General features: G+C 39.2%; 1 protein-coding gene across 1 annotated transcript; it reads left to right on the forward strand.

Moving 5' to 3' along the window:
• Nucleotides 1-375: 375 nt before the first annotated feature.
• Slc5a7 (solute carrier family 5 member 7) lies at nucleotides 376-25,592 on the forward strand. Its single transcript, XM_005075354.4, has 9 exons — nucleotides 376-539; nucleotides 1,706-1,938; nucleotides 5,027-5,140; nucleotides 5,864-6,019; nucleotides 10,673-10,821; nucleotides 13,849-13,992; nucleotides 17,460-17,613; nucleotides 20,082-20,299; nucleotides 21,788-25,592. Exons 2-9 carry the CDS (start codon nucleotides 1,761-1,763, stop codon nucleotides 22,415-22,417), a joined length of 1,743 nt encoding a protein of 580 aa, XP_005075411.1. The 5' UTR covers nucleotides 376-539; nucleotides 1,706-1,760; the 3' UTR covers nucleotides 22,418-25,592.

Below are 25,592 nucleotides of genomic sequence, written 5' to 3' on the forward strand. Positions count from 1 at the left end.
TCAACAAGGGCTTGGAATCACCCCCACGGAGTCCCACCAGTGATGGGGGATTCTGGCCAGAACAGAGTTTTCATGGAGACACCCGAAGGTGGGTCTGGGAAATCCTGAGTCCATTGCTGTCTTTTGCACACTATGGGGATGGGAAGAGCGGGGGCAGTTAAACTTGGGAATGAGCTTAGGGTCAGGAGCCCTTCATTCTAAGGCAGCAGCAGGTGACTTAGGATGGGAACATGGACTTGGACAAGTGTTGGCTCTGAGCCCTTGCACCCAGCTCCACTCTAGGGCACCGTCCGCGGCTCCCGCCCAGCGCCGCTTTGCTCTGACGTCCATCTCCTGAGCTCTGACGATCGCCCCCGCCCGTCGCTCTTATAAAGAGACTTTTCCCAATACCCCAATCGATCGCCTTGCCCCACGCAGCCCTCGGCGTGCTCCCCACCGAGCCCCTCCACTCACCCCGCGCCTCCCTCCCTCGTTGCCCCGCACAGCGGCAGGATCAGGGAGCGCCTGGACCCCCAGAGCAGCTCCGGGGTGACGCCCAGGTAAGAGCCAGGAGCGCGAGCTGTGTCAGAGCCCTCGGGGGCTCTGGGAGGAGGGACGGACTCTGCCTGGTGGGGATGCACCCTCCGCAAGGTTGAAAAGCACTTGTGGCTGCAGATTCTGGGTTCTGGAGACTCAGGACAAGGGGAAGCCGGGGCAGCTGAGCGCCTGGGAGCTTGGGCTGAGGGGGAATTTGTTGACTCTGTGTTCCCGTAGGCGGGGCCCACCAGGTCCAGGCTCCCCAGAGCTCCCTGGTATCCCGGAGGTGAGTGCTTGTACTCAGCGCCTCAACACCCAATTTGCAAAGCACAGACTCCCACAGAAACTTAAGCATGTGAATTGGGTGCAGGAAATAGCTCAGGTAGTGCGAGACAGGAAAGACCAAGAATTCCGTAGGATGAAGCTTTAACTCAGAATTTGACACCAGTCCTCTTGGTTTCACTCTTAGTATCTGTGACTGTGGTTTATACACTGCCTGATTTAAATTCCTTTTCTCAAAGAGACCAGGAAGAGGCAACAAGGCAAAGGGTGGGGACATGATAGGAACTAAGGACAAAGGAAGATTGAGAGGGTGGAGGGTCATTCATTTAAACAATGAAAACATATTTGGTTGTCACAGTAAATTAAACCACAACTGATGTATTTTAAATGGGTTACTTTTGGACCTGTTCCCTGAAGTCCTCTGAAAGGATAAGTAGATGTTGAATAGTGAACACACACACACACACACACACACACACACACACACACACACATTCTTGGAGTATTCCTTTAGGATACACTTAAATTAACAAACAGTTATGAAATAACGACTTGGTTTCAAAGGGCAAATACAGGAATACTCGTTGCCAACGATCTCTTGACAGAAGAACTTAGTTATAATACAAATCAGACTTAATTTCAACTTGAAAGAATTTATACAATAGAAAAATTATTATAATTGTGTTTGTGTTCACTCCTTTTTTTCTGTTTCTTCAGAATTCAAAGCATTAACTTGTTAAGCAGAAGCAGACCCATGTAGTGGACACTTGTTGGCCACGACTAGTTTAAGGGAATTTCAATGCAAGCTTTTTTTTTAAGGGATGTCTGGAGCCAGCTGCTTATACTTGGCAGCCTGTGTAGGCATAGAGCTTGGCTGCTTAATAATGCATTGCTGTATTTTCTCCAGAAGGCTTGATGAAGTAGCCCACTGCGGAAGGATCTGCACGTTACCTTAAATAAAAATGGCTTTCCATGTAGAAGGACTGGTAGCTATCATCCTGTTCTACCTCCTTATATTTCTGGTTGGAATATGGGCAGCATGGAAAACCAAAAACAGCGGCAATGCAGGAGAGCGCAGCGAAGCCATCATAGTTGGGGGTCGAGACATTGGTTTGTTGGTTGGTGGTTTTACCATGACAGGTAGGTGTTCCCATGCTTCCTTCTCATGCTGGCTTGTGTTCTGGATGAGAAAGCAAACATTGCTTTTTGTTCTTTGGAGTTCTTTCAGCCAACTACTTATGTATTTTAAAGTAACTTCATGCTTAATTTAAATGAAAAAGGTTTAATCTTAGTGGTACTCGACAAAAATGAATTTAAAATAAATCACTGGACTAAATATTAGCAAAGCAATTCAGTCCCTCTTGACTAGCTAGTGGTAAAACAAAGGGGTGTAGGAATGCAGAGTCATAGGCTTTCAAGTTGTGAATCTGTTATTTAATGTCATGGTGTCTCAATACATCCATTAATACAAGCATGAGGTTGTGACTGAGTTCGCTTAAATGACAAGGGAATACTAACTAGTTGTGATTTTTAGCCTGAATAAATCATTTTGGAGTCACTACAATTCCAGTCTAATTAATGCCTGTTAGAAGCCTACCTTCTCACTCAATAACCATTTTCCTTAAAAGAAGCAATCTACAACACTAAAAGTAAGGTTTCCAGGATCCTTGATATCAAAAGAAAAAGGTCAGGGTGTGTCCTCAAAGAAAACTCCCAGATCAGCATCTGCATTTCTCTTCCTTTATAATTTTCTTTGTGTTAGGAGAGGCCTTTGATCTTTCTTCCTTTGATCTCAGAGTGATTTCTTTGGTTTTTCAAATTTGTCTTGGTCATTGAAAATAATTGTGAAAACAATATAAACTTGTAAAGGACTGGCAACACTTACGTCTGAGCCTCAATTAGTGAATATTTAACACTTGCAAGAATCTGCTTTAACTGGAACTCTTGACATCTCATGAGGAAAATATCTTACTAGAAATCATATCCAAATGAAATATCCCTTTCTGTGTAGAAGTGTCGTTTAAAGACAGTCACACTCTGTGTCAGCTAGGGACCTAAGTATCCCATGAAACTGGTCCCCATGTTTGGAACACCTTCATTTTGGCCATCTGAAATCTACAGCATCCTGTATGGACAGTAGATTTTTATCTGTCAAGTAAAAATGCATTGTGAATTCAGGCATTCACTCACCACCTATTCATGTGATCTTTACCGTGGACACTATGCAAGGGCTGCAGAGTTAAAGGGAGTCTCCCGAGTTGATTAGTTAGCTAAGATCAGGGCCAAGTCTGGCTGGCCATGCTCTGGATCCCTCCATGCTGTGCTGTGTCCAGCTCTCTCACTGGTATGCTCTGTCTCTTTAAAAAAAAGCACTTTGTTTCCAAAAAAATTGTGAGAATAAGAAGCTGTTGAATGACCAATCATTTTATTCATTGCTGATTGCTACAATATTCTACTACTTTATAATCTATTTCATAGAGTCATACAATATTGAAGAATTTGTTCTTACATGACATACAGAATTTTTAAAAATATGACAGAATTAAAGACTATAAAAATCACCAAATGAGGCTGTTTCTTGTAAAGTGTTATCATAGTCTAGCTGATGTGCTAACAATTCTTTCTCCAAGTTCAGAAGACCCTTAGTCAATATGACCATTCATTTCAAATCTGAACCATATTATTTGAGCCTCACTAGATTCACTTATTATGTGCATTCCATAAGAAATAGAGAGTGAAATGTAGATTCCTTTAAAATATATATCTTATATGTTCTTGCTCATTATTTGAAACAAATATACGTAAACGTGGAACCAAATTGTGGCCTAGAAAGGACTAACCCCATAACAAATGGGAAAGACTGTTTGACATCATGGTGAGTGACCATGTTTTCAGTTCTATAATAAGGGCAATCTCTCAGGCACAGATTTGATTTTTTGGATGAGGGACTGCAAAGTCATGAATTGAAAAGTCATTGCTAAGAAGCTCTGTGCTCCTAAGATCTTGGAGCCATTTTCAATCTGTGCCAAGGTATGGCTGGCATGTTATTGGTTTCAGCCATTTTAGCTCGAAGATGAAATCTCAGATTCTGAACCTTGTAAGCGTACATTTCTCTGGATCCTTGTTACTAACTCTGTGTGCCTGGTAGAGAATAAAAACTCTAAAATTTTAACAGGATCTAGAATGAGAAAATGAACAAATGGCAGTGTTTATTTGCCTGCACTATAGGTCTGGAAGCTTATGTGAAGATGGGAGTGGCTGCTATACATTTCCTGCTCTCTTCAGGGTTTAGTACCTAAACTTCATGTTAAATGTGCCTAAAGTTTCTCACCAGAAAAGTCTTCTCAAGCTAATAATTATTTCTTTCATTTATGAAATTGTAATACAGTTGTATAATTATATCATTTCTCACTTCATTTTCCTCACTCCAAACGTTCCCATGTATCCTTGCTTGTTCTCTTTGATATTCAAGGCTTCTTTTTCCTTTAAGTGCTGTTTTATGTACACGAACACACACAGTCTCTCTCTCTCTCTCTCTCTCTCTCTCTCTCTCTCTCTCTCTCTCTCTCTCTCTCTCTCTCTCCTCACCCTTTTTTGCCTCTTGGATTAAAAGGGAGACAAAATCTGGCATGAAAACAGCCAATCACATCTCAGTGGTATGGACAAGATTTCTATACATAGAGATGTATTCTTTTCTGTTGCATTCTTTCTGTGATGACTCAGTCTCCTGTCTGATGAGAGTATTAAGAGCTTGGGACCTTCATCATCCCACATACATTGTGCACAGTGGTCACTTTGAATCTTTCTGTTATACTCTTAGAAGTACAGAAATTACAAAATATTGGAGTTCTGATGACTCTGATTTTCCCAGTACGAATAAAGTATTATGGGTCTAGGAGGCATTAGGGGAAGGTGTGGGGCTGAATATGATAAAAATTCATTATATGAAATTCTGGAAGAATTAATAAAACATTATATTGAAAAATGCATGATCAGATTTGTTAGGAGAATTAGTAAAGCTTGTCTGTCAGTCTTGGCTTGCGTTTGCTTAGCAAAAGTCTGCATTTCCTTGCCTGCTTTAATATAGCTGAAAAAACATATCTAACAGAATACTGCATTGCAGAGTCTATATGGCCACATGAAGCCAGTGGCCACTGTGTTGGACGGTTAGGCCCAGGGCACAGCAAGTGAAGAGAGCATTATAACCCTGCTGTTTGTTCTATTTCAGCCACCTGGGTTGGAGGAGGTTACATCAATGGGACAGCTGAAGCAGTTTATGGACCAGGCTGTGGTCTAGCATGGGCTCAGGCACCCATTGGATATTCTCTGAGTCTGATTTTAGGTAAGTGGGTGTTGAGATCCCAGTGACACATTCAGTGCTCAGCACAAAGTGTAAATAATAAGTCAAATGATGTGAACAACTATTGTGGAGAAAATTCCTAAGTAGCAATTACCGGAAATTGTTATGTAGCAGAACACCACTGATGCTAGGATTATTAATCTCCTGATTACGAACTGTATAGAAACCTCTTTGATCCTGTGGCTACTAGAACAGCTTAAGAATTTCTTGAACAACTGTGATTTATTTCTTTCAAAAAAGTACTATGGATATGTCATTAAAACCTAATCAACTCTATTGTTCCTTTGTTCCTTTCAGTAAGTTAAACTACTAAAATTTTGAATATTATATAAGAGAGGTCCCCATTTTGCTACACAAAATGCTTTTATTGGAGTTTGTACTGACACAAAGTGTCTAAATGTTGAATTGTGTGACACAAATTCATCTAAGTATTTTAATGCACATGAACCTGGTCCATGTCTTTCAATTCACATGCTTCATTTATGTCATCCAATTGCCCATTGGACACTGAACTGTTTGATGCACTAAGGAATTTACATTAGGTTGCTAAATATTTCTTGGTAAAATATTTGTAAGACATGTAAAAAAGGTTTCTTAGTACATAAAGATACCTTAAAAATTCATTGTCTTAGAGGGAAACAGATATATAGTAAAAGGTATGTATCATGCCTTTGGTCTCACAAGCACTTGTTTGATTTGTTTTAGGTGGTCTCTTCTTTGCAAAACCTATGCGTTCCAAGGGGTATGTGACCATGTTAGACCCATTTCAACAGATTTACGGAAAGCGCATGGGTGGCCTGCTATTCATCCCTGCACTGATGGGAGAGATGTTCTGGGCTGCAGCAATTTTCTCTGCGTTAGGTAAGAAGATATATCTACTGAGTATCCAGTGCCTGAACATAGGGTTTGGCCTCTTAGAATCTCTTTGAAGCCATATCCAAATTGTATTTATTCTTGTGAAATCTCAATAGAAGTTCTATACTTAGTGAAGTATTGCTGTAGAGGTGAAGCCTGATCTCAGCTTTATTTGTTTTGAGTATGAATCACATCATTACAGTGTGGCCAGGTGTTATAAAGTTGCTTTTGTAGGATATTTATGATCTAGAAAGCAATTGAGCTCAACTTAATTAAATTAATTAAACACAACTAAAAGGTACAGTTTGGATTAGAACTTTAAAATATCGCCCATGAGTCAAAGACTAAGGGGAATCTGTGGTATTAAATAAATTTAAATAAACTATTATCTTTATTCACCTGGTAACTATCTTAATTTTGTCTCTTCCCATTTTCCCTATTAGTGACTGTCATGCTAAAACTGATAAACATAGGTAAAACTAAACTCCTTAAACATTTTTTTAAAATTAGTAACAGTGTTAGGTAATGTTTGTCCTATTAAAGGCAAGTACAAAATAATGTGTGACTCCCAACACTAAGTAACATTTGTAGAGAAATGGGACCTCACAGCCTGTGGACAGAACAGACAAGGCATTCAAGCAAAGCCATCCAACTTGACACATCAATGTCAGTTTTTGTGAAAGCAAAATACTATGGCCAATTAATGACAAAACTGAGACTAACAGAACACAGCGAGGATTCTCTCATGAGTTTAAGTGGTTTTTATGTTTGCTTGTTTGTTTGTTTTTGCTTTTTATAGTTAGCTTATGAAAAGTTTCCAGTCCCCAGCTTCTTTTGACCCCAGTCTACTCTTGAAGATGCAGATTTAGAGGTGAAAACAATCATGGCCAGTTGCTAACACATGAACAGCCTAAGGCTCTCGAGGGAACTGGAGATGCAAACCCTGGAGAAGCTGTGCACAATATCAAGTGCATTCTGCCAGTCAAATCAGCTCTCAGATCATTCTTAGCTGTTCACTTCTCCTTCTGGCTGTCACTCACCCTCCTGGCCTCTGTCCACCTCTCCCTCTTCCTTGCCTCAGCCACGCCTTCCTCACAGGAGCCAGTGCAGAGGTCTTTCTGCTTTCAGTTCTGTCCTCCTCTGGTAGCCAACTCTCTAAATTCAGGCTTCTTGACTCTCTTCTCTTTTGAAACCAAAAATCTCAACAGGATCTACAGACATGTTAGTGCCTTTGCTCTCTCTTCTCATTACGTCCCTGTGTATTTCTCCTCCAGAATTGTGACCCTTCCATCTTGCCTCTGACACTTTACAAACCCACTTGCCAGGACTTTGGATTCACCTCCCACGTTTTCAGTGGGACTATGGAAGATCTTCAATGTCACTCCACTGCCTTTATATCCAAAGCAGGCCTGTTCTAGGCTACCCTGTGTGGAGCTGGTGAACCGCTGAGGAGCTGGACCCCCACAGCCCTATTCAATGGGTCAGGTGGCCATATCCAGGCACTGTCCTAAACAGGGTTCCCCATCTCTTCTCCAAGGCTTAAGTCCACAGCCAGGCACTAGGTGATTAGAGAAAAGGGAATGATCTTCTATGTTATGTGTGACAGACCACAAGCTTGTCTCCTGGCTCCAGTATTATCTTATGTAGCCTCTGTACCATCAGAGATTAGTTCATACCAACTGTCTCCCTGTCCTCTCAACTTCCTATACACCCTAAGATCATGGTCTTGGTCTCTAACTACGGAAGGAAAGAAGCAATAGTGAGATAAAAAAGACTATTTGTTAGTTTATAAAATACTCCAATAACTCAGTAAAAATGGCACTCCCCTATGCTAGACAACAGTCCTCAACTAAAAGCCTAATGACATAATGTATAAAAAGAACAGTCTCCCCCAACCTCATTCTCATTAGCTGAGAAACAAGTGGAGTTTGTTTGCCACCAGTTTTGACACCAGAAATTCCAGGTTAAAGAAAAGACTACCTGCTGAGGTATGACAGAAAGGAGTGGGCTAAATAACAGAATAGAAAATGCTTGTTCTGGCTGAACAAAGTTCCGAACAAAAGTCCTGAAAGTAGAATAGAATTAATGAGCTGAAGTTTCTATGGCATTTTATGCAAAATACAGCAGATAAACTCTGTACTTTGATATAATGATATAATTACTACTGCTGATATGTGTCTATGTCAGTACCTATATTTCAGGTATATGAAAATATGTTAACAATCTCTGGCTACATACACACAGTTACGAAGTAACACACATACACTTATATTATAATCAACAACTATATACATGCATACATACATACATACATACATGCATAGATACATACACACATACTACTGCCCTCAGTAGAAATCTATGCTCTAGCAGTACATGTGTACTATAACCTTATTGCCTTTGTTCTTTAATTGCTGGATGTGTTTCAAAAGTAGTGATTGTAAGAAATAATCTTGGGACACTAAAGAACAAGTATAAAATCTACCTGCATTCATTTTTGCCTCAGTATGAATGAGCATGGGAACTGAAAGCATAGGAAAATCGTTCCTCTGTAATCACAACAGATATTGACTTAAGGTAACACAGCTACGAAAGAGATCATTCTCACTGTGCATTCTGGGTAGGAGCAGCTTCACAGAGGCCCTCGAGGATGTTTGCAGTCACAGGCTTATGTGCACCGTCACTTCTACATCTGGTCTTCTCTCACTTTTCTCTCCTGAATAACCTCTTCCAGGCATGACTCAAGCGTTTATCCTTCCCATGTTTTGTCCCCTGCATTAAGCAAAACTATGTTGCCTTGACGCAATCCATCAGTCGCTAATGGGTAACACTGACATCCTGAAAGTTCCCGAAACCTTTGGCTTTTATTACTTCTTCTTCCTTACTTATTGTGTCCTCTCACCTGACACCAAATTGCTGAATCATGCTGCATTGTGATACCAACCAATTCCAGTGAGGACCAGTTAATACCAGCCTAGTGCTGCCAGGCTATGTCTGATTATCATTTTTAGCCAGGAACCTGAGGATGCTTGAATGGAATGTGTGCTTATATTTCTAGTAGCTAATTTCAATAATTTGTTTCATAACTTCACACCAGGAGGTTGGAAGATGCAGTTTTTCCTCACTACAATTAATGTAATCATATAGAAAATATTTTCGTAAAAAATTGAACCCAAATGTAGTTGTGATAGAAAGGAAGGTAACTTCTCTAAAGTCACAGAGTTGCCACCAATGTAATATCTCCAAAGACAAGTGCTATGAAATTTGCCTGTGATTAAATTGCTTATAATTCATGGTATTATTACTTGGAAATGTTATAAAAGCACAACACTTTGTCCAAAAAAATAAATAACAAGAGATTTGCAACTAAAATTCCAGCATGAAAAACAAGCCTTAGAAAAAGAAAAAAAAATACCCTGTTAAAGGTCCATACAGTAACTCTACCATTTATTAAAAGCACTGATAATTGGCCTCTTTTGCATTTAAATCATACTTCTTTATAATATTGCTCTTTCCATTCAAGGAAAGTGTCCTATTAGCATAGTTAAAGCAAAAAAATTATATTGCTGTTTTAGAACAATGTGAGTTGCCCTTTACATAATAAATGTTTCTCCCTGGTAGGTGGTATACACAGTGAGCATGCCTGTTAAGGAGTAGAAAGAGACAGCAGTGTTTCAAACTGCCCATTCATAAAATTCTCAGTGGAAAGATGAGCACCAGCAAACAATGCCATAAGGCAAGAAAGCAAAAATATTGAAGATGGAAGATACTAAAAGTATAATTTTCTTTTTTTTAATTTATAATTGTTTATTTGTGTTTTTGAATATTTTGCTTGCATATATGTATGTGCACGGTGTGCCTGGTGCTGATGGAGGTCAGAAGAGGATGTAAGATCTCCTAGACCTGGAGTTATGGATGGTTGTTAGCCAGCATTTGGGTGCTGTGAACTGATTCAGGGTCCTCTGCAAGATCAATCTGTGTTCTTACCCACTGACCCATCTTTCCAGTCCCAAAACTATGATTTTTCAGAGCCAAGATTATTCAGCATGCTCTGGGTAGAAGCCACACATTTACCAACTAAACAATTTAAAGATACCTCTGGAGTCTTCGAGAGAGAAAAGAAGTTGATAACCCAATTTATCAAATTTATTAGTTTCTCCTATAAATCTGATTCAGTTATTTGGTATCTTGTAGGGTTTGCTCATTATTGTGGGCTAGCAGAAGGCAAAATAGAAATAAATATTCATTGTAAATTATGGAAATGGGTGTTCATGCCTCTCAGAAAGACTTCTTTATGGCTGTAAAGAAGTCTGTTGTACATGTTTAATTAAGTCACAATTTCATACAGTTAAAACATTACAAGTTCTGGCAATGGAGCTGTTTTTATCCATATTTCTAGTTGTGCTGTTGTTATGTGTTTTAGATATGTCTTACACAGATTAACTAGCAAAACACCAACATTAAGAACATTTTTGACACCTGCTCTATGTAAATATAAACATACTTCATTTACTAAGACATAAATTTTCTAACATAATAGTCCTTTTCCACGTTGTTATTCTGTACACCTTACAAGGCCCTGGGACAAATCTGCTGGGATTTCACTTTGGAAGCAGAAGTGTCCCTTCATCACTGAGATGCCTGGTCATTTTCTTCTAGGAGCCACCATCAGCGTGATCATAGATGTGGATGTGAACGCATCGGTCATTGTCTCTGCACTCATTGCCATTCTTTACACCCTAGTGGGCGGGCTCTACTCTGTGGCATATACTGATGTTGTACAACTCTTCTGCATTTTTATTGGACTGGTAAGTGACACCACCTAATTTTTTTTATCTCCTCCCTTCTTTCCTCCCTCCCTCTCTTCCTCCCTTCCTCTCTCCCTCCCTGTCTTATCCTTCTAAAAAAATATTTACTGTAACTCAGAAAAACATCAGTGTATATATGAGTTTTCCATCTTCAAAAATACACAGTAGATATAATACTACTTGAAATACTGATTTTTCTATGAACTAGTTAAATAAAAAATCCTGGATATTTTTGTGTTTGACAGAAAGGTATGCTCTAGTTCTAACTCTAACTACTACAAATTCCTGGATCCTGCTTCCCACCACTATTAGTTTAAATCAAAATACCCTTTTGGTATTCATCAGCAACACTGTCATCTCCTGATCAAAATTAATTCAGTGGCAATGTGGGCAAAGTATGTCTCCTTGTCTTCTGTTAGTTACTACAGGGTGACTGACAGGACATAGAAACTATAACAGGGATCTAAAGATGAGGGGCTTATTTACATAAGCGATTAGCAAGATTTACTATTTCTGTTATTCCCAGCTAAATCAGATCACACATGTGTCTTATTAAGTAAGGAATACTATCACCATGAAGCATGAGTAGTATTAGGATGACAGTGAAAGCACTTGTGAGCATGTTCAATACATCCTAGTCTACTTTTGAAACTTTGCATCCTCAAGTCTTAAAGTGCAAAATAACAATTGCATTTATGACAGTGTACAGCACCCAATTCATATAAAAGAGACATAAATGGGAAGGTGTGTCCATTCTGTTTCATGGGCCCATGTGCACAGTCTCATTTAAATGAAAGCATCATGCCAGCTGTCCTTGTACAGAGCCACAGAGAAAGCATGCATACTCATTTTCCCAATAAGGATCAAAATAGGTTTGATTTTCTTCTGTTATTTACTTTTCTGATAGCAAAAATATCCACTATTTTAAATTTTATCATCCATGTTTGGAAATGAAAAAAAATGACTCTCACAACTTCTTATTGTAACTTTATGTCGTCAGCAATAATATCCCAGAGTAATTCATTAACTGCAAACTGTAAATGTTAATTCCCATATATTCACAAAACCCGCATTTCCCATTCTTCTCCTAGACACTGTTTGTGTTATGAAATATCATTCACACATTACAAATTTAACAAAATTTCATTTGCTCAAGAATTCCCACTTTTTATTTTTAAACTGCCCAAACTAAGCAGATGTGCAGTGTTCTGGTTTTTACCCCACATCATCATAGCCATCCATAAAGGAAGCAGACAACACAAAAGCAGTTCTCAGGAGTGTCAGAGGCGAGGTCAGTGAGGCAATGGCAACTCTCATAATTGATGCTCTTGTTATCCCAAGAAGCCCAACCCCAGGGGAGAGTCTGTCTACCAACGAAGTATATCCTGCCGCATTGCTTTACATGAGACCAGAACTTATGGCATACAGACTTATGAGTCAAGTGTGTTGCTATAGGAACAGAAAAGCAAATTATTTAGGGATATATTTTGGAAATTTTGGCCATAAAGCATGACTAAGCGGATAATTTATGGGAGTTAACTAGTCTTTTTATTCCTAGACTAAATTTGATCATGTGTGTATTATTTAGTAAGGAATACTACTTAATTATGGGTTTCTTAATTAAACCACTATAGAATTGGCTGTCTAAATATAATTTTCCCAGATTTAGTTCCTATACACACATACATAATCAATCTATACCTTAACGATACCTTCTCAGACTCTGTAATTCTGTGGGTTTTACAATAATCCTTGGAGATCTGAACCTGAACACTTGGTTTACTTAGTTTTCCCTTTCTGACTCCTGTTGCCTGCTCAGGAATTCCTGCTCAGGAATTCTAACACAGAGACGGCTGACTCTGCCACCCTGTTCTTACTAAACATCATTCAACTCCCAACATCACTGCTGGTTGTCAGAACTTTGTCAGGAGGCATAGGAGACCTGCTGCACTCCCATTTGTTCTTGTTTTGAAATATCCATGACATTAAATCGAAATATTTGCCAAACTTCAGAGAATGTCATCTGGCTTTGATTTATCTACAAAAAAATTAAAATCCTTTAGCATGAAACTCAAGATTTTCTTCTTGAGTCTGTCTTCGTCTCTAATTTCCAGAATTCACTCCTCTGCCAGCAAGCTCTGTTGCCCAACACACACACACACACACACACACACACACACACACACACACATACACACACACGGAGCATATGTAAATGATCCTTTAACTGAGATACTTCCATTTAGGATATTTGATTTTACAATGGTTCAAAAGCCAACCACAATCAAGAGAAGCATCTATTTGAAGTTTCGTTTTGCCTCTTTTCCTGTGCTTGCCAAGTTGAGTTCAATCCTCCCTGATGCTCAGCAGTGGCAGACAACTGCAGATCCGTGTTAGCCATACAATTACACAAGGAAATGACCAACACATTTCTGCACACTTTGCTGCCCAGCAGTGGTATTTGGTAGGTTCTGTGACTTAAAAGCATTTTCATCTTACAGTGACTTCACTCCACGTAACCTGCTGTAAGTTGAATAGTCTCTGTGTGCTTCTTTTTGTCCCATTTCCCCCTAAATCCTTCAGCTCTGGCCCTGTCTACCAGTGTGGGGCACATCTTTCAAAAACCTCTTTCCCTAAGATATTAATGGATATATATCTTTGACCAATTCACTGAAAACAAAAGTGAGTGGTGTGTGTGTGTGTGTGTGTGTGTGTGTGTGTGTGTGTGTGTGTGTGTGTGTGTGTGTGTATGTGATGGAATGGTTCTTTCCCCAAATTTTCAGCTGACTGCTTCTATGGTATATATGATGCAACATAGTCAAACCCATGAGTACTCAATGTGTGTTTTCACTGTTTTCTAAGTCCATGTTTCATGGCTTCCTATAAACAACATAATTTCTGGCCTTCTCTGTCTGAGAAAGAGCAACTTATCAAGCTGTGTCACTTCTGAGAAAGATGAACTAGGAACATGCATATCCTGGTCAGTTAAGCTCATAACCAATGCTCTAATGTCACTCTTTGTTCCAGTGGATCAGTGTCCCCTTTGCCCTGTCACATCCTGCAGTCACAGACATTGGATTCACTGCTGTACATGCCAAATACCAGAGTCCCTGGCTGGGAACCATTGAACCAATTGAAATCTACACCTGGCTTGATAATTTTCTGCTGTTGGTAAGTCACACTGTGATTCGAGAAATGCGGCCTAATTGTTCATAAAAATCAAAGACATGTTTAAGATTTCACATGTGTATTTAGAGCTTCACCTGCTGGTTCATAGCCATATCTGAATTGACTCCCATCTTGGAAGACTGGAGTCACATGTCTTGGCCCTCAGTGCATGAGGTAAGTTGGAAAACATTAATAGGGAATGATTCCAAAGGAAGAGACCTCAAAAGGTAGAGGTGGCTCAAAAAACATGAAACCTTGGTGTGACTGTCAGAGAAGTTCATAGAGGAAATCATGGCAGAGAGCAGGTCAAGGAAGAAGGAAGAACCATGCAAACCCAACCAGATTTTATGATCCTGCTAACTAAAGAGATTATATATGGAGATAGCACGTTGCATCTGATTTCAAGGCAAGAAATTGGTTATAGTGAAGGGAAAATTGGTTATTTTTGTTTCCTCGTTAGAGGGTTTGTAATATTTTATGAGTTTATGTGTTTGCCACTTTACTGAATATTAACAATTCCTCAACACCCAAACTGCTTTTGTCTTTCCCAATAAAGAATTTCCCAGTAAGAAGCAGGAAAACTTGGGGGAAAGCATGCTTACAATAGTGGTTTCACTCATAAGGATTGCTAAGAAATCCCTTGGCTTTCTTTCTACTGGGATACATTGTAACTATGAATATAAAAAGTGAGTTGTGACATGGCACCTGCCTTCCAGTGTGTTTATAGTTACATGGAGATAATAAAAGGCAAAAGCAGACAACTTGTTGTCTGTCAACCTTGTGCCTGTGCTAGGAATTAAAGCAGAGCATCGGAGTCTCAAGGTCCTTTCCCCCATACCACATTGAAGTCCTCATAAGACACATCTGTAAAATAAAACATTATATTCAGTTCTTTAATCAGACTTATGATCCCAATTGTTGGACATCAAATACCATGTGTTCAGTGAAAGGAGAAACCATAGAACTCAGCTTTGCATTGTAGCCCTGATGGTCTTTGGTCTTCTGATTATTTTCCACATATCTATTTGAACATGATTCTTAAGTCTGACCAATGGCACTAGAGGCCTTTCTCAGTCCTACCATCCCTACCTGGCTCTACATTAGGCCTAAAGCCTCCTTACCTTGGTTTCCCTACTGTCATTCTTCCACACTCATTTTTCAAATTGCCCTGTCTTCATCAGTAGGGCTACCACAACAAAGTAACCACTTACAGAGATTTATTTCTCAAGAATCTAGAAGTAGACCCTAAGGTCAGGGCACCAGGTGGGTTCTGTCAAATGTTCTTCTCAAGTTCTGGGCTGCTTACTTCTCACCATGCCTTGCCATGGTGTAAAGAATAAGTAAATAATTCAGGGGTCACCAATCTCTTTTGGAATAGCTCCACTCTTACCATCTGATTATGTCTGCCAAATCTCAATTCAGTTCCAAATACCAACAAATTGGCATTAGGTTTTCAGTGTATAAATTTGTCTCTTTGAAAACACAGCTAGATTTTACTTTACTTAGAAACTATGAATGTTCAGGGTGGTATGTTCCTAAAAGTGCATAAATTCCTATCACTTGTGGACTTAGGGGCTGCTAATGACATATTAACCTATAGGTTTAAAAAGAAAGAAAAATATTTTTAGAAGAATATAGATTTGAGGAATAGAATTATGGATTTGGGAATTTATTTTCAACTGTTTGTTTTTAATTTTTAAAAGTGTGACTTGTACAGGAAGGGAAATTACTCTAGATTCAGTATATCATGAACTGTTCTTGACAAGACTAAGATAAATAAGACAGCCACACCAGAGTTAAATCCCTGAAGGAAAGATACAAGGTCACATAGCAAGCTCCTTCATCTATTCCCTTATTTTTATACTACTTTGTGAATATCAACTTTCTACCATTCTAACAATAGAAGAAGTGTCAATACTTCAGGGGAAAGTCAATTACCTTCCATGTTTTTCTCTGACCACTACTCTGTACCCTGAACACTACTAATTTCTTATATACAGTGATCCCACAGCTGCCTGAGTATCATGGTGATGTAGGCAGTGGTCCCACAGTGCCTGGTTATCATGGTGTTTTTACTTTTTTCATATTATCATCTCTTCAAGAGACTCCCATTTTCCTACATGTCCAACTCAGATGTCACTTCAGCGGACTTAACTGATTTCTATGTAGGCATCCACATATCACCTTTTCTCATAACCCCAAATAATTGTTTCTCAGTTTTGTTTCCATGCATGTGTCTTGTAGCCAATTACACAGCAGCTCAACACCATCAATCTTTTTTATTTTGTGTCTTCAATTTTAAGCATACTTCTTGTGTATCTATGTACATTTACCAGTTGTTTACATATTCTTTGTTAACATAAATGCTATTTAATTGAAAAATCATATCACCATAAGGTATTCATTAAAAATGAATATAGACAAAAGTTGTGATACTCTCTTTAAAGTTTCTGAGCTTTCTATACACCCCCCTTAGTAAAATACCACAATGCATTGACTCTCCTAGAAGAGTGTGAAAACAGTGTCTTTCCACACAATTCTCTTGTGATTAATGTCTATAGATATTCATTGGGCTACATTACATATTTTCAGACTCTCAATTAGTTTTTTTATTATGACGGTTGGAATTTCTGACTCAATATAAACTGAAGACTTCTGGGTAATTTTAAGGCAGCTAAGAACAGGTAAACTAAGGAAAAGAAAAGACTGTCTAGTGTAGTCATAAAGAGAAACAATGCAAGGAGTCCAGTGTTTAAAAAAATCACCATTAGATGGGCAGTGGTAGCCCACACCTTTACTTCAGGAAGAAGGGACAAGCAGATCTCTGTGAGTCTGAGGGCAGCTTGGTCTACAGAGTGAATTCCGGGACAGCTAGGACTGTTTCAGAGAGAAACCGTGACAGAGGGGAAAAAGTCACCAGTGACGTGCATTGAGATCCTCTGGCTGCTTTAACAAGCTGGCTTGAAACCAACAAAATTTTTTTTCACAGTCTGAATATGAAGTCCAGGACCGAGGCACTGGCAGGCTGTGTTTTGTGTGGGCTGACCCTTCATAGACAGAACATTCTTGCTGTGTCCTTACTTGATAGAAAAGGCAATCAACCTCCCTTATGTTTTTTTTTATTGCTCTTCTGTTTGTTTTATTAACAAGGACACTAACTAGACTCATGCTGACTCCATTTTCATGCTACAATGAATTCACCCAGAGCCGATAATGACATGGATTCCTTTGCCCAGAAGACCAGAATTTAAGCTGACAAACGTGGAAGTGGCCACAACTTCACAATTCAGCAAACACAGTTACAGCAGTTAGGATTTGTGGTCTGTGGAGGGCATTGCACAGTTCACAACTCTGCTAAAACTGTTTGAAATACAATTGGTTGATGCAGTGTTTAAAGCTCCTGGAAAATAATCCTTCTATTCGCCTCCTCCTTCATTTGACTTACTCTGAATCCCTGGGTTCTCATGCAGATGCTGGGTGGAATTCCATGGCAAGCCTACTTCCAGAGGGTTCTCTCTTCATCCTCAGCCACCTATGCTCAGGTGCTGTCCTTCCTCGCAGCTTTTGGGTGCCTGGTGATGGCTCTGCCGTCCATATGCATTGGAGCCATTGGAGCCTCCACAGGTAAACCTCTTGCACTTTTGTCACATTTGCAAGGTAGGGTGTGTCAAGCCCCTAAAAGGCTGTCTCTATCTCATATCCCATTCCCCCCACACACATTAAACTAATTCTTTCTGCATGACCCTACTATGCCTTGGCTATAGCATTCAACAAATGGAGTTCTAGTTCCAAGATCTTTACCTGGTCCTTGTTACTCACTCGATAATGAAACATTTGGAAACACCCAACTTTGGTCTATTGGCCACCATATTCAGGTCAAACAGGAGATTAATTGCGATTCACAAAGTAGAACCTGAGGGGAGGGGTGGGACTTAAAAATACCATTCCATTTGGCTCCTCCTTGGTGAGTTTAACTATAAATGGTAGAAATGGACACTGAAAACTTTCTATATGCTCCCCAAAGCCCCTGCCTGATGAGTCAAAGAAAAGTAAAAATTGTAAGCCACCGGATTAAGAGACAATCCTCCCACTCTCATCCTGGTCTCCATGGACCACTGTGAACCTGAGAGTTTAGGCTTTTCTTTTTGTTTTTTTGCAATAGTTTGCTAACCAAGAGGGATATTTACTTTTCCTGCAGAAACTAAGCAATACATATATTGGTTAAGATAAACCAAATGCTAAGACAACAAAAAAGAGAAACATAAAATATTTATTTCCCCTTTGGCCTCTATGAAACATTTCAGAAGTCTTGCCTTTATTTTTCTTGAACTTAATCATTCCTGTCTCTCATGTTTCTCCCATGGAAGAAAGGGGGAGCAAGATTCCCTGTAAGAGCACTGACCATGGTTAGGAGGGCTCTACTTTCCTTCCTAGTCACCTCCCTGCCTGATATCAATAACATTACCTTGAGGATTGAGGATTCAAAGACCCAGAGGAGGTATAAACATAAGATCATAAAAGTGGAATGGCAGAAACTGAGATCTGTGGTCAGTAGAGCATTTTATGAACTGCAGAACTAAGTTACAGCTGTCTTAAGTGTGATTATGAGGCAGTTTTTAACACATGGGATAAAATATGTAATATTAACCCATCCTGGGAAGCATTCTCTATGTAGAGATAATTAAAATAGATTAGGAAGGGTTTACCATCCACCCAATTGTCTCTTAAAAAGTAATGCCAGTTTTTGAATTATTTTTATTTATTTTCATTTCAGTTTTTAAAACAGGAGTCATGATTTTTCACATAATCTTCCCCTTCCATGTTCCTACATGGCATAAAATAAACTAAATAACAAAAACATTGGCAAACTGTCTCGTCAGTGTCTGCTTCTGTAAAAAGAAAATATGGTTTGCTTTACAAGGGCAGATGGACCCACTGCCTCGTGTGTGTGTATGTGTGTGTGTGTGTGTGTGTGTGTGTGTGTGTGTGTGTGTGTGTGTGTAAGCTGGGTAACAGAAACCAGCAAACAGCTTCCTGTTTTCTTGGATTGAGTGTACATTCCTGGTTATGATTTCTAGAGACTTAATTTCTCAGTTGAAGTTTTAGCCCTGTCAGCAAGTAGGCATGGCTTTAATGGTGACGGTAACCAGAAGTGGGGGAATGACAGCATCCAAGAAAACCACTACTGCTTAGCTCTGACATTACAACATCAAGGAAGATCACCAAATATCAAAGAAGCCAACTAATTTATAAGTGTACAAATCCAGGTCCCTTGTTTTCTTCAACACAGGGTGCAACCAAACCAAACAACACAGGGACAGTGACATAGCCCAAGGGTAAAGACAGTTGCCAGTGAACTTTATAACCCAAGTTCCATCCTTGGAACAAATGGTAGAAAGAGTGAACTGAACTCTGCAAACTGTCTTTTGACCTCCATTCTCATATGCTGTAGCACTTGAGGGATATACATGTATGGGTACACGTACACACACACACACACACACACACACACACACACAATAACAAAGTGGAAGCAGTATATTCGAAGATAAACTTACCTTTCAAGTCATTATATTAGACCAAGTTCAAAGACCTCCAAGAAACCTGAACCTCATGAATGAAAAGAGGCAGTCTTTAGCATGACCTGCCCTCCTTTCTCCTAAAGAAAATCCTATGCAAGACAGAATTGCTTAGGAGAAAACTAACTCAAACGCAGCACCAAGGCTGTTACATTATCTTCAGAGGTTGCTATAATATCTTCCAGAAAAGGATGAGGGGGGGTGGTTATGTTCTCTTTGTGTGCACAGGTCCCTAAAGCTCACATAATGAGCTTCAGGCATCCACTCAGCTCCAAGTGGTCTGAAGGAGATATTCAGTTTAGGGAAGTTTGTTGTTTGTGATTCTGAATACACACCAACTGCACGCAAAGAATATCTGCATGCCAGGGCCCCACAGGTGTGACTAAGTCTGAATGCTAACAACCCTCGAAGGAGCCAGGCAGTGCAGACATCTTACATTAGCAGCATAGGGATTTCCCACCTCAGTGGACCACACAGGGACTCTCAATTGTGATGGTTGTTTCTGTTCCACAGACTGGAACCAGACTGCCTATGGGTTTCCAGATCCCAAGACCAAGGAGGAAGGAGACATGATTCTCCCAATTGTTCTGCAGTACCTCTGCCCTGGGTACATTTCTTTCTTTGGTCTCGGGGCTGTTTCTGCTGCTGTTATGTCCTCAGCCGACTCTTCCATCCTGTCAGCGAGTTCCATGTTTGCTCGGAATATCTACCAGCTGTCCTTCAGACAAAATGTAAGACCAGCCCTTTAATCTGTCATTATTATTTTGTCATTGCCACTATATTTGCTTATTTATTATGTATATACTATTATGGGTTGAATCTCCATCAGCTGAAATGGTAAATTTGGTATTGTCCAATCTCCAAAACTTTTTCAAAATCAGCAAGTGGGTGGTCCCATATTCTGAAACCTGGTTTCAGTCTCAAAATTACAAAATTACTTTCATGCCATACCTGCAAGGTATGTATGAAATGTGAATTAATTTCCATTTAAACTTGAGTTTCATTCCCAAGTACCTTATTAGGAACATATAAATATTCCAAAATGCAAAAATAAACCTGTCTGGATATAAAACACATCTGCTCTCAAGCACTTTGGATAAAGGATACTCAATCTGTGCATGCACATTGAATATATATTGCAATCCAGCCCTTATATGGGTTAAATACACATATTACACATATTTAAAGGTAGTGAATTCATTTATCCAGCAAAGGAATCACAGCAGTGTATGCTGTTGTTTGTTTTCACACTAAAACGAATGTATTAGTGTAACTATTTCCTGAGAAACTGCCATGTTACTGTAGCTTAAATTTATTGTTTTTCTGGTAAAAGAAAATGCAGCTTCCAAAATTTTAGGAAAACATTTAATCTGATTAAATATGTTAGAATCATAGAGAGTTCTGGCAGCCATAAGTCATGGTGAGCTACTTCACACTATTTTTTTTAATCACTGCTGCGGTCTTTGAATTCCAAAGGATACTTTCAACATATGGTAGCCTTCCAATTTGATTTTCCTTCTGGATCCAAATGGTTGTAGGATAGTTTGCTACTATGGTCTTTGAAGGACAATGAACCCCGGTCAAGAGCTTTTCTCTATCTATCATGTAAAACTTGGCTTCTCACCAGGTTTCCTAGATCAGAGTCAGCAAAATATACCCACTGGAGCCAATAAGATGGCTCAGGAGAGGAAATGTGCTTCCCACCAAGCTTGATGACCCAAGTTCCATCCCTGGGACCCACATGGTCAGAACTGACTCTTGCAAATTGTCCTTTGACCTCGTCACATGCACCATAGCATGTTTATTTGCACACACATATGTACGTGTACAAATTGTACCGAGAGAATTTCCAAGAGACACCTGGTTTAAGGCACCAAAAAAGTAGTTTATCTTTGAAAATGGTAGGACTCCTACAAAGGCAAGCCTTAAGGGTGTACATACTCTCAGTGTCTCATGTAGGTGAGATCTTACCTTGCTATATTTTATGTATGACATCCATTCTTAGCTCATCTCAGCTTAATCTCCTTACATTCGGAGAAAAGCTCTATGCCTGACATCATATGATATAGGAAGTCCTTGTATCCAAGTCCATAGGTTACATCAGCTTTGGACATGGGCGACTGTGTAAAATCAGTTTTAAGCATGGACTTTTATTCTGTTCATCACTTAAAGAGCCAGCACGGTGTTTGCAAAGTTGACCCTGCATTGATTCCTCACAGGCATCAGACAAAGAAATTGTGTGGATCATGAGGATCACCGTGTTTGTGTTTGGAGCATCTGCAACAGCCATGGCCTTGCTGACCAAGACTGTGTATGGGCTCTGGTACCTGAGTTCTGACCTGGTGTACATCATCATCTTCCCACAGCTGCTCTGTGTACTCTTCATCAAAGGAACCAACACTTATGGGGCTGTTGCAGGTTACATCTTTGGACTTTTCCTGAGAATTACTGGAGGGGAGCCATATCTATATTTGCAGCCCCTAATCTTATACCCTGGTTATTACACTGACAAGAATGGCATATACAATCAGAGATTCCCCTTTAAAACTCTCTCCATGGTTACCTCTTTCTTGACCAACATCTGTGTTTCTTATCTAGCCAAATATCTATTTGAAAGTGGAACCTTGCCTCCAAAACTAGATGTCTTCGATGCCGTCGTTTCGAGGCACAGTGAAGAGAACATGGACAAGACTATTCTAGTCAGAAATGAAAACATCAAGTTAAATGAACTTGCACCTGTGAAACCTCGACAGAGCCTAACTCTCAGCTCAACTTTCACCAATAAAGAGGCTCTCCTTGATGTTGATTCCAGTCCAGAGGGATCTGGGACTGAAGATAACTTACAATGACCCCATCTAAACTATATAGAGCAGAGCACTGCTGTAGGGTAGGCCTGGAAAGAAGGTTCGGAGCATATCTAACACCTATTAAAATATAAATGTTTAAGGGGGAAAGCTTTGCAGGAATAAAATAAGTTATAATGGACGAGTTCAGGAAAAGTATCAATTGCACAGTGAAAAGGAAGTGAGTGTGAAAGCAACAGCTTTATTTCTCATCATAGCACTTTTAATTTTGAATAGCTTTGTTAAGCATATAAAGATTAATAATCCCCAGCCAAAGAAAGTGGCCAAATATTACTTTTGTCTGTTATGGAAAGAGAAAGTGTATATTAATGAGCCTATCAAAAGGAGACTAGTGCACTGGGTGCCAGTTTAATTACTGCAACATGTAGGCTGTGCGTTTATTCACTATCAGTACTGTAAATTAAGGAGTTAACCAGTTCACTTCTCTCCATGTGTGGATTAACCTGCTCTTCCATGATCTGAATGTGGCATTTGCTCAATTTTCAATGTGTGCTCTCTTACCCTTTCTTGTTCTTCCGTGTGCACACTATCTTCATCCATTTTTCCATGCTCCCCTCCCTCTCTCTGCCCCCTTCTCCATTTTCCTCTCTCCTTCCCTCACTCCACTCTCCCCTTACTCTCCCTCTCTCCCATCCCTTTCTCTCTTCAGATTTTATTTTGCGTGGTGCTGGAGCTCCGTGGCAGGGCCTTGCGCATGCTAGGTAAGGGCTCACCTTCTGAACAACACCCCTAGCCCCACAATCTGTTTTTTTTTCCCAGTGATGCCATATATTATTCTAAGCACAAGCAACAGAAACAAAAATTTACTTAATAGTGAGATTTTTAGGTGTCAATGATGGAAAATAGAGTTCATGTTGGGATGGGAAAACAAAAGCACTTAGCTCTTTGGGGATGTCCACAATTGCCATATGCTCAAGGAAAGGTGTCCAAGGCAAAGCATGGAAGGTTATTGGGAAGTATTACAGCAATAAGTCAAGAAGAAAATTAAGAAAAGGGGAAGAGGAAAAACAGATTTCTATCTCCAACTCTAGTATATTAAGTGTTGTCAAACCTTACAAATATAATATCTTGGCTTATTTTCTATGTCAGAATTGGAAGCCAAGTTGAGCCATCTGTAAAGAAAGATCATTGTCTAACACCTGTTGCAGGTGGTAATTGCTGCAACAGCATGCATTCACTGCATATTTATTACCAGCACTTCCCAAACAACTCACCAAGAGACTGGACAACAAGCCCCACTCATTTTTGGACATTCATTAGTAGAATAGTTTATAGTGTTAAGGATCTACTCTGGGTTCTTTTCCACATAAGCCATTTTTAGGGACTAGACAGTTCCCCCACAAGTGTATATATTAAACTTCAAGATGTAATAGAAAACAAAAAGGAGACACAAGTCCTAAAGAGAAGAAGCCATTGTTTTTAATATCTGGTGTGTACATGTCTTTCAAGAAGTCCATTATTAAATATAATTTTGCCCCTGTTGGTAGTATTCTGCATTAAGTACAAACCTTGTGCTCTGGGCCCTAGAATTCTTGGTTGCAATTGGAACTTTCTCAAAGCATCAACAGGTGTACCTCCTTTATCTAATGTGGATTAAAATCCCAGTGCAATTTTCAAAATGTAAAGTTAGATGATTTTACATATTGTAATGTTCTATTGTTCAGTGTTGTATCGATACTTGAACCACTATATCTAATCATGTACATACCTGAGGAACAGAGAATTCCTTCATCCATCAGTTTTTCTTAAAATAAATTCAGTAACTGCAGAGTACTTGCAAGTAAGGAGTCAGAGATTCTCAAATATGGGGTGAGAGAAGAGTCAAGGAAAACACAGACAAAAAAAGAGATGACTTGGCGTGAAAATGTATTAATGACAGGGATGCAATTTCTGGCGAACACACTATCTCAGACCCATCAGGTCGCCCAACACAGATGAAAGAGTGGATTTTTTACACCTCATCATCGTGTGTCCTCCCCTCAGATGGTTGAGGTGTGTGCTTCCGTTATGCACTTCATGAAGTCTCATTCATTCTGTAGAGGCCACAGCAAATCAGGCTCCTGTCACAAGCATTACAGTTTATAATGTTCTCAGTCAACAATTGTCCAAATAACCTAATTTAATTACTGTGAAAAAATAATATTAGTGGTAAGTAGGAGATAAACATTTGCCTTACCCAAAATATTAAACCTAACTAAAGAGCTTAAACTAATAAACAGGGCATTTTGTTTTGTTTTTGAAGATCTTAAATACACTGTCAAAAGTTACCAAAAATCACATACCCATAAAATTTGCTAAAGATAAGCAAGATGATATTTAAAGTATTAAAATCCCAAATGAATGAGTGAAGAATCCCAAGACATTCATCATACACTCTGTCATGAATTCTCCCTGATTTCCAAGCAAGGGAAAAAGCTTCAAGGTGCAGAATGTCTGCTCTGTTTTGGCATGAAGATGTCTGTAAGTTATTCCAGACTCAAGCAATGGACCTCATTTTCAAATCCGGAAATGAAAATAACCCAGGTGTTTCACTCCCACTTAGATAGGAGTTTCACTCCCATACTTTACCAATGATTGTACCATGTTCCTTAGGTAAATTGTGTCCCCCTCCACATGTTCAGAGTGATATGTCCACAAGCTGTCAAATGCTCAGTGCCAAATCCAATTTCATTGCTAAACTTAAGTAATGAATTTTCTGTGAATATCATATGAATGTAAGCTTGACATGAGTGAATTTAATATAATGTGTATAGAAATTTTTATTTGTAAATAATGAATTAGCATTATATTTTAAACATAAATCATCATTTTCCTTTTTAATCCTTCTACAAAATTTAATCTAGTATCATATGTAATTCATTATTAGTTCGCCATAATGTATGTTTGCTACTGCATAGACAAATACATATAATGGTTCAAAAACCTATATTTTTATCTGTTAAAATATTATATAAAGTTGTACTCAAAATAAGTAGATTTACAAGTATATATGTATGTATTTAAATGTAATGATATTGTATTAAATTATACCATTGCAATTAAGGATATCATGTCTAGATTTGATGTTGGGTGGAACTTTCTTTAGATATGAATGGTGCTTGAAGACAATTACACAATGGAAGTGAAATAAACAATACATAGAAAGATACTTAAATGTCAA

The sequence above is a fragment of the Mesocricetus auratus genome, unplaced genomic scaffold, assembly GCF_017639785.1.
Source record: "Mesocricetus auratus isolate SY011 unplaced genomic scaffold, BCM_Maur_2.0 Super-Scaffold_100021, whole genome shotgun sequence".
Classification (NCBI taxonomy): Eukaryota; Metazoa; Chordata; class Mammalia; order Rodentia; family Cricetidae; genus Mesocricetus; species Mesocricetus auratus.

Excerpts from the sequence above, each read along its gene's own strand:
- Slc5a7 (XM_005075354.4), top strand. The coding sequence starts at position 1,761 with ATGGCTTTCCATGTAGAAGGACTGGTAGCTATCATCCTGTTCTACCTC. Across the intron at positions 5,141-5,863 it reads TTCTCTGAGTCTGATTTTAG|GTGGTCTCTTCTTTGCAAAA; the intron begins GTAAGTGGGTGT and ends GATTTGTTTTAG. Across the intron at positions 13,993-17,459 it reads TTGATAATTTTCTGCTGTTG|ATGCTGGGTGGAATTCCATG; the intron begins GTAAGTCACACT and ends GTTCTCATGCAG.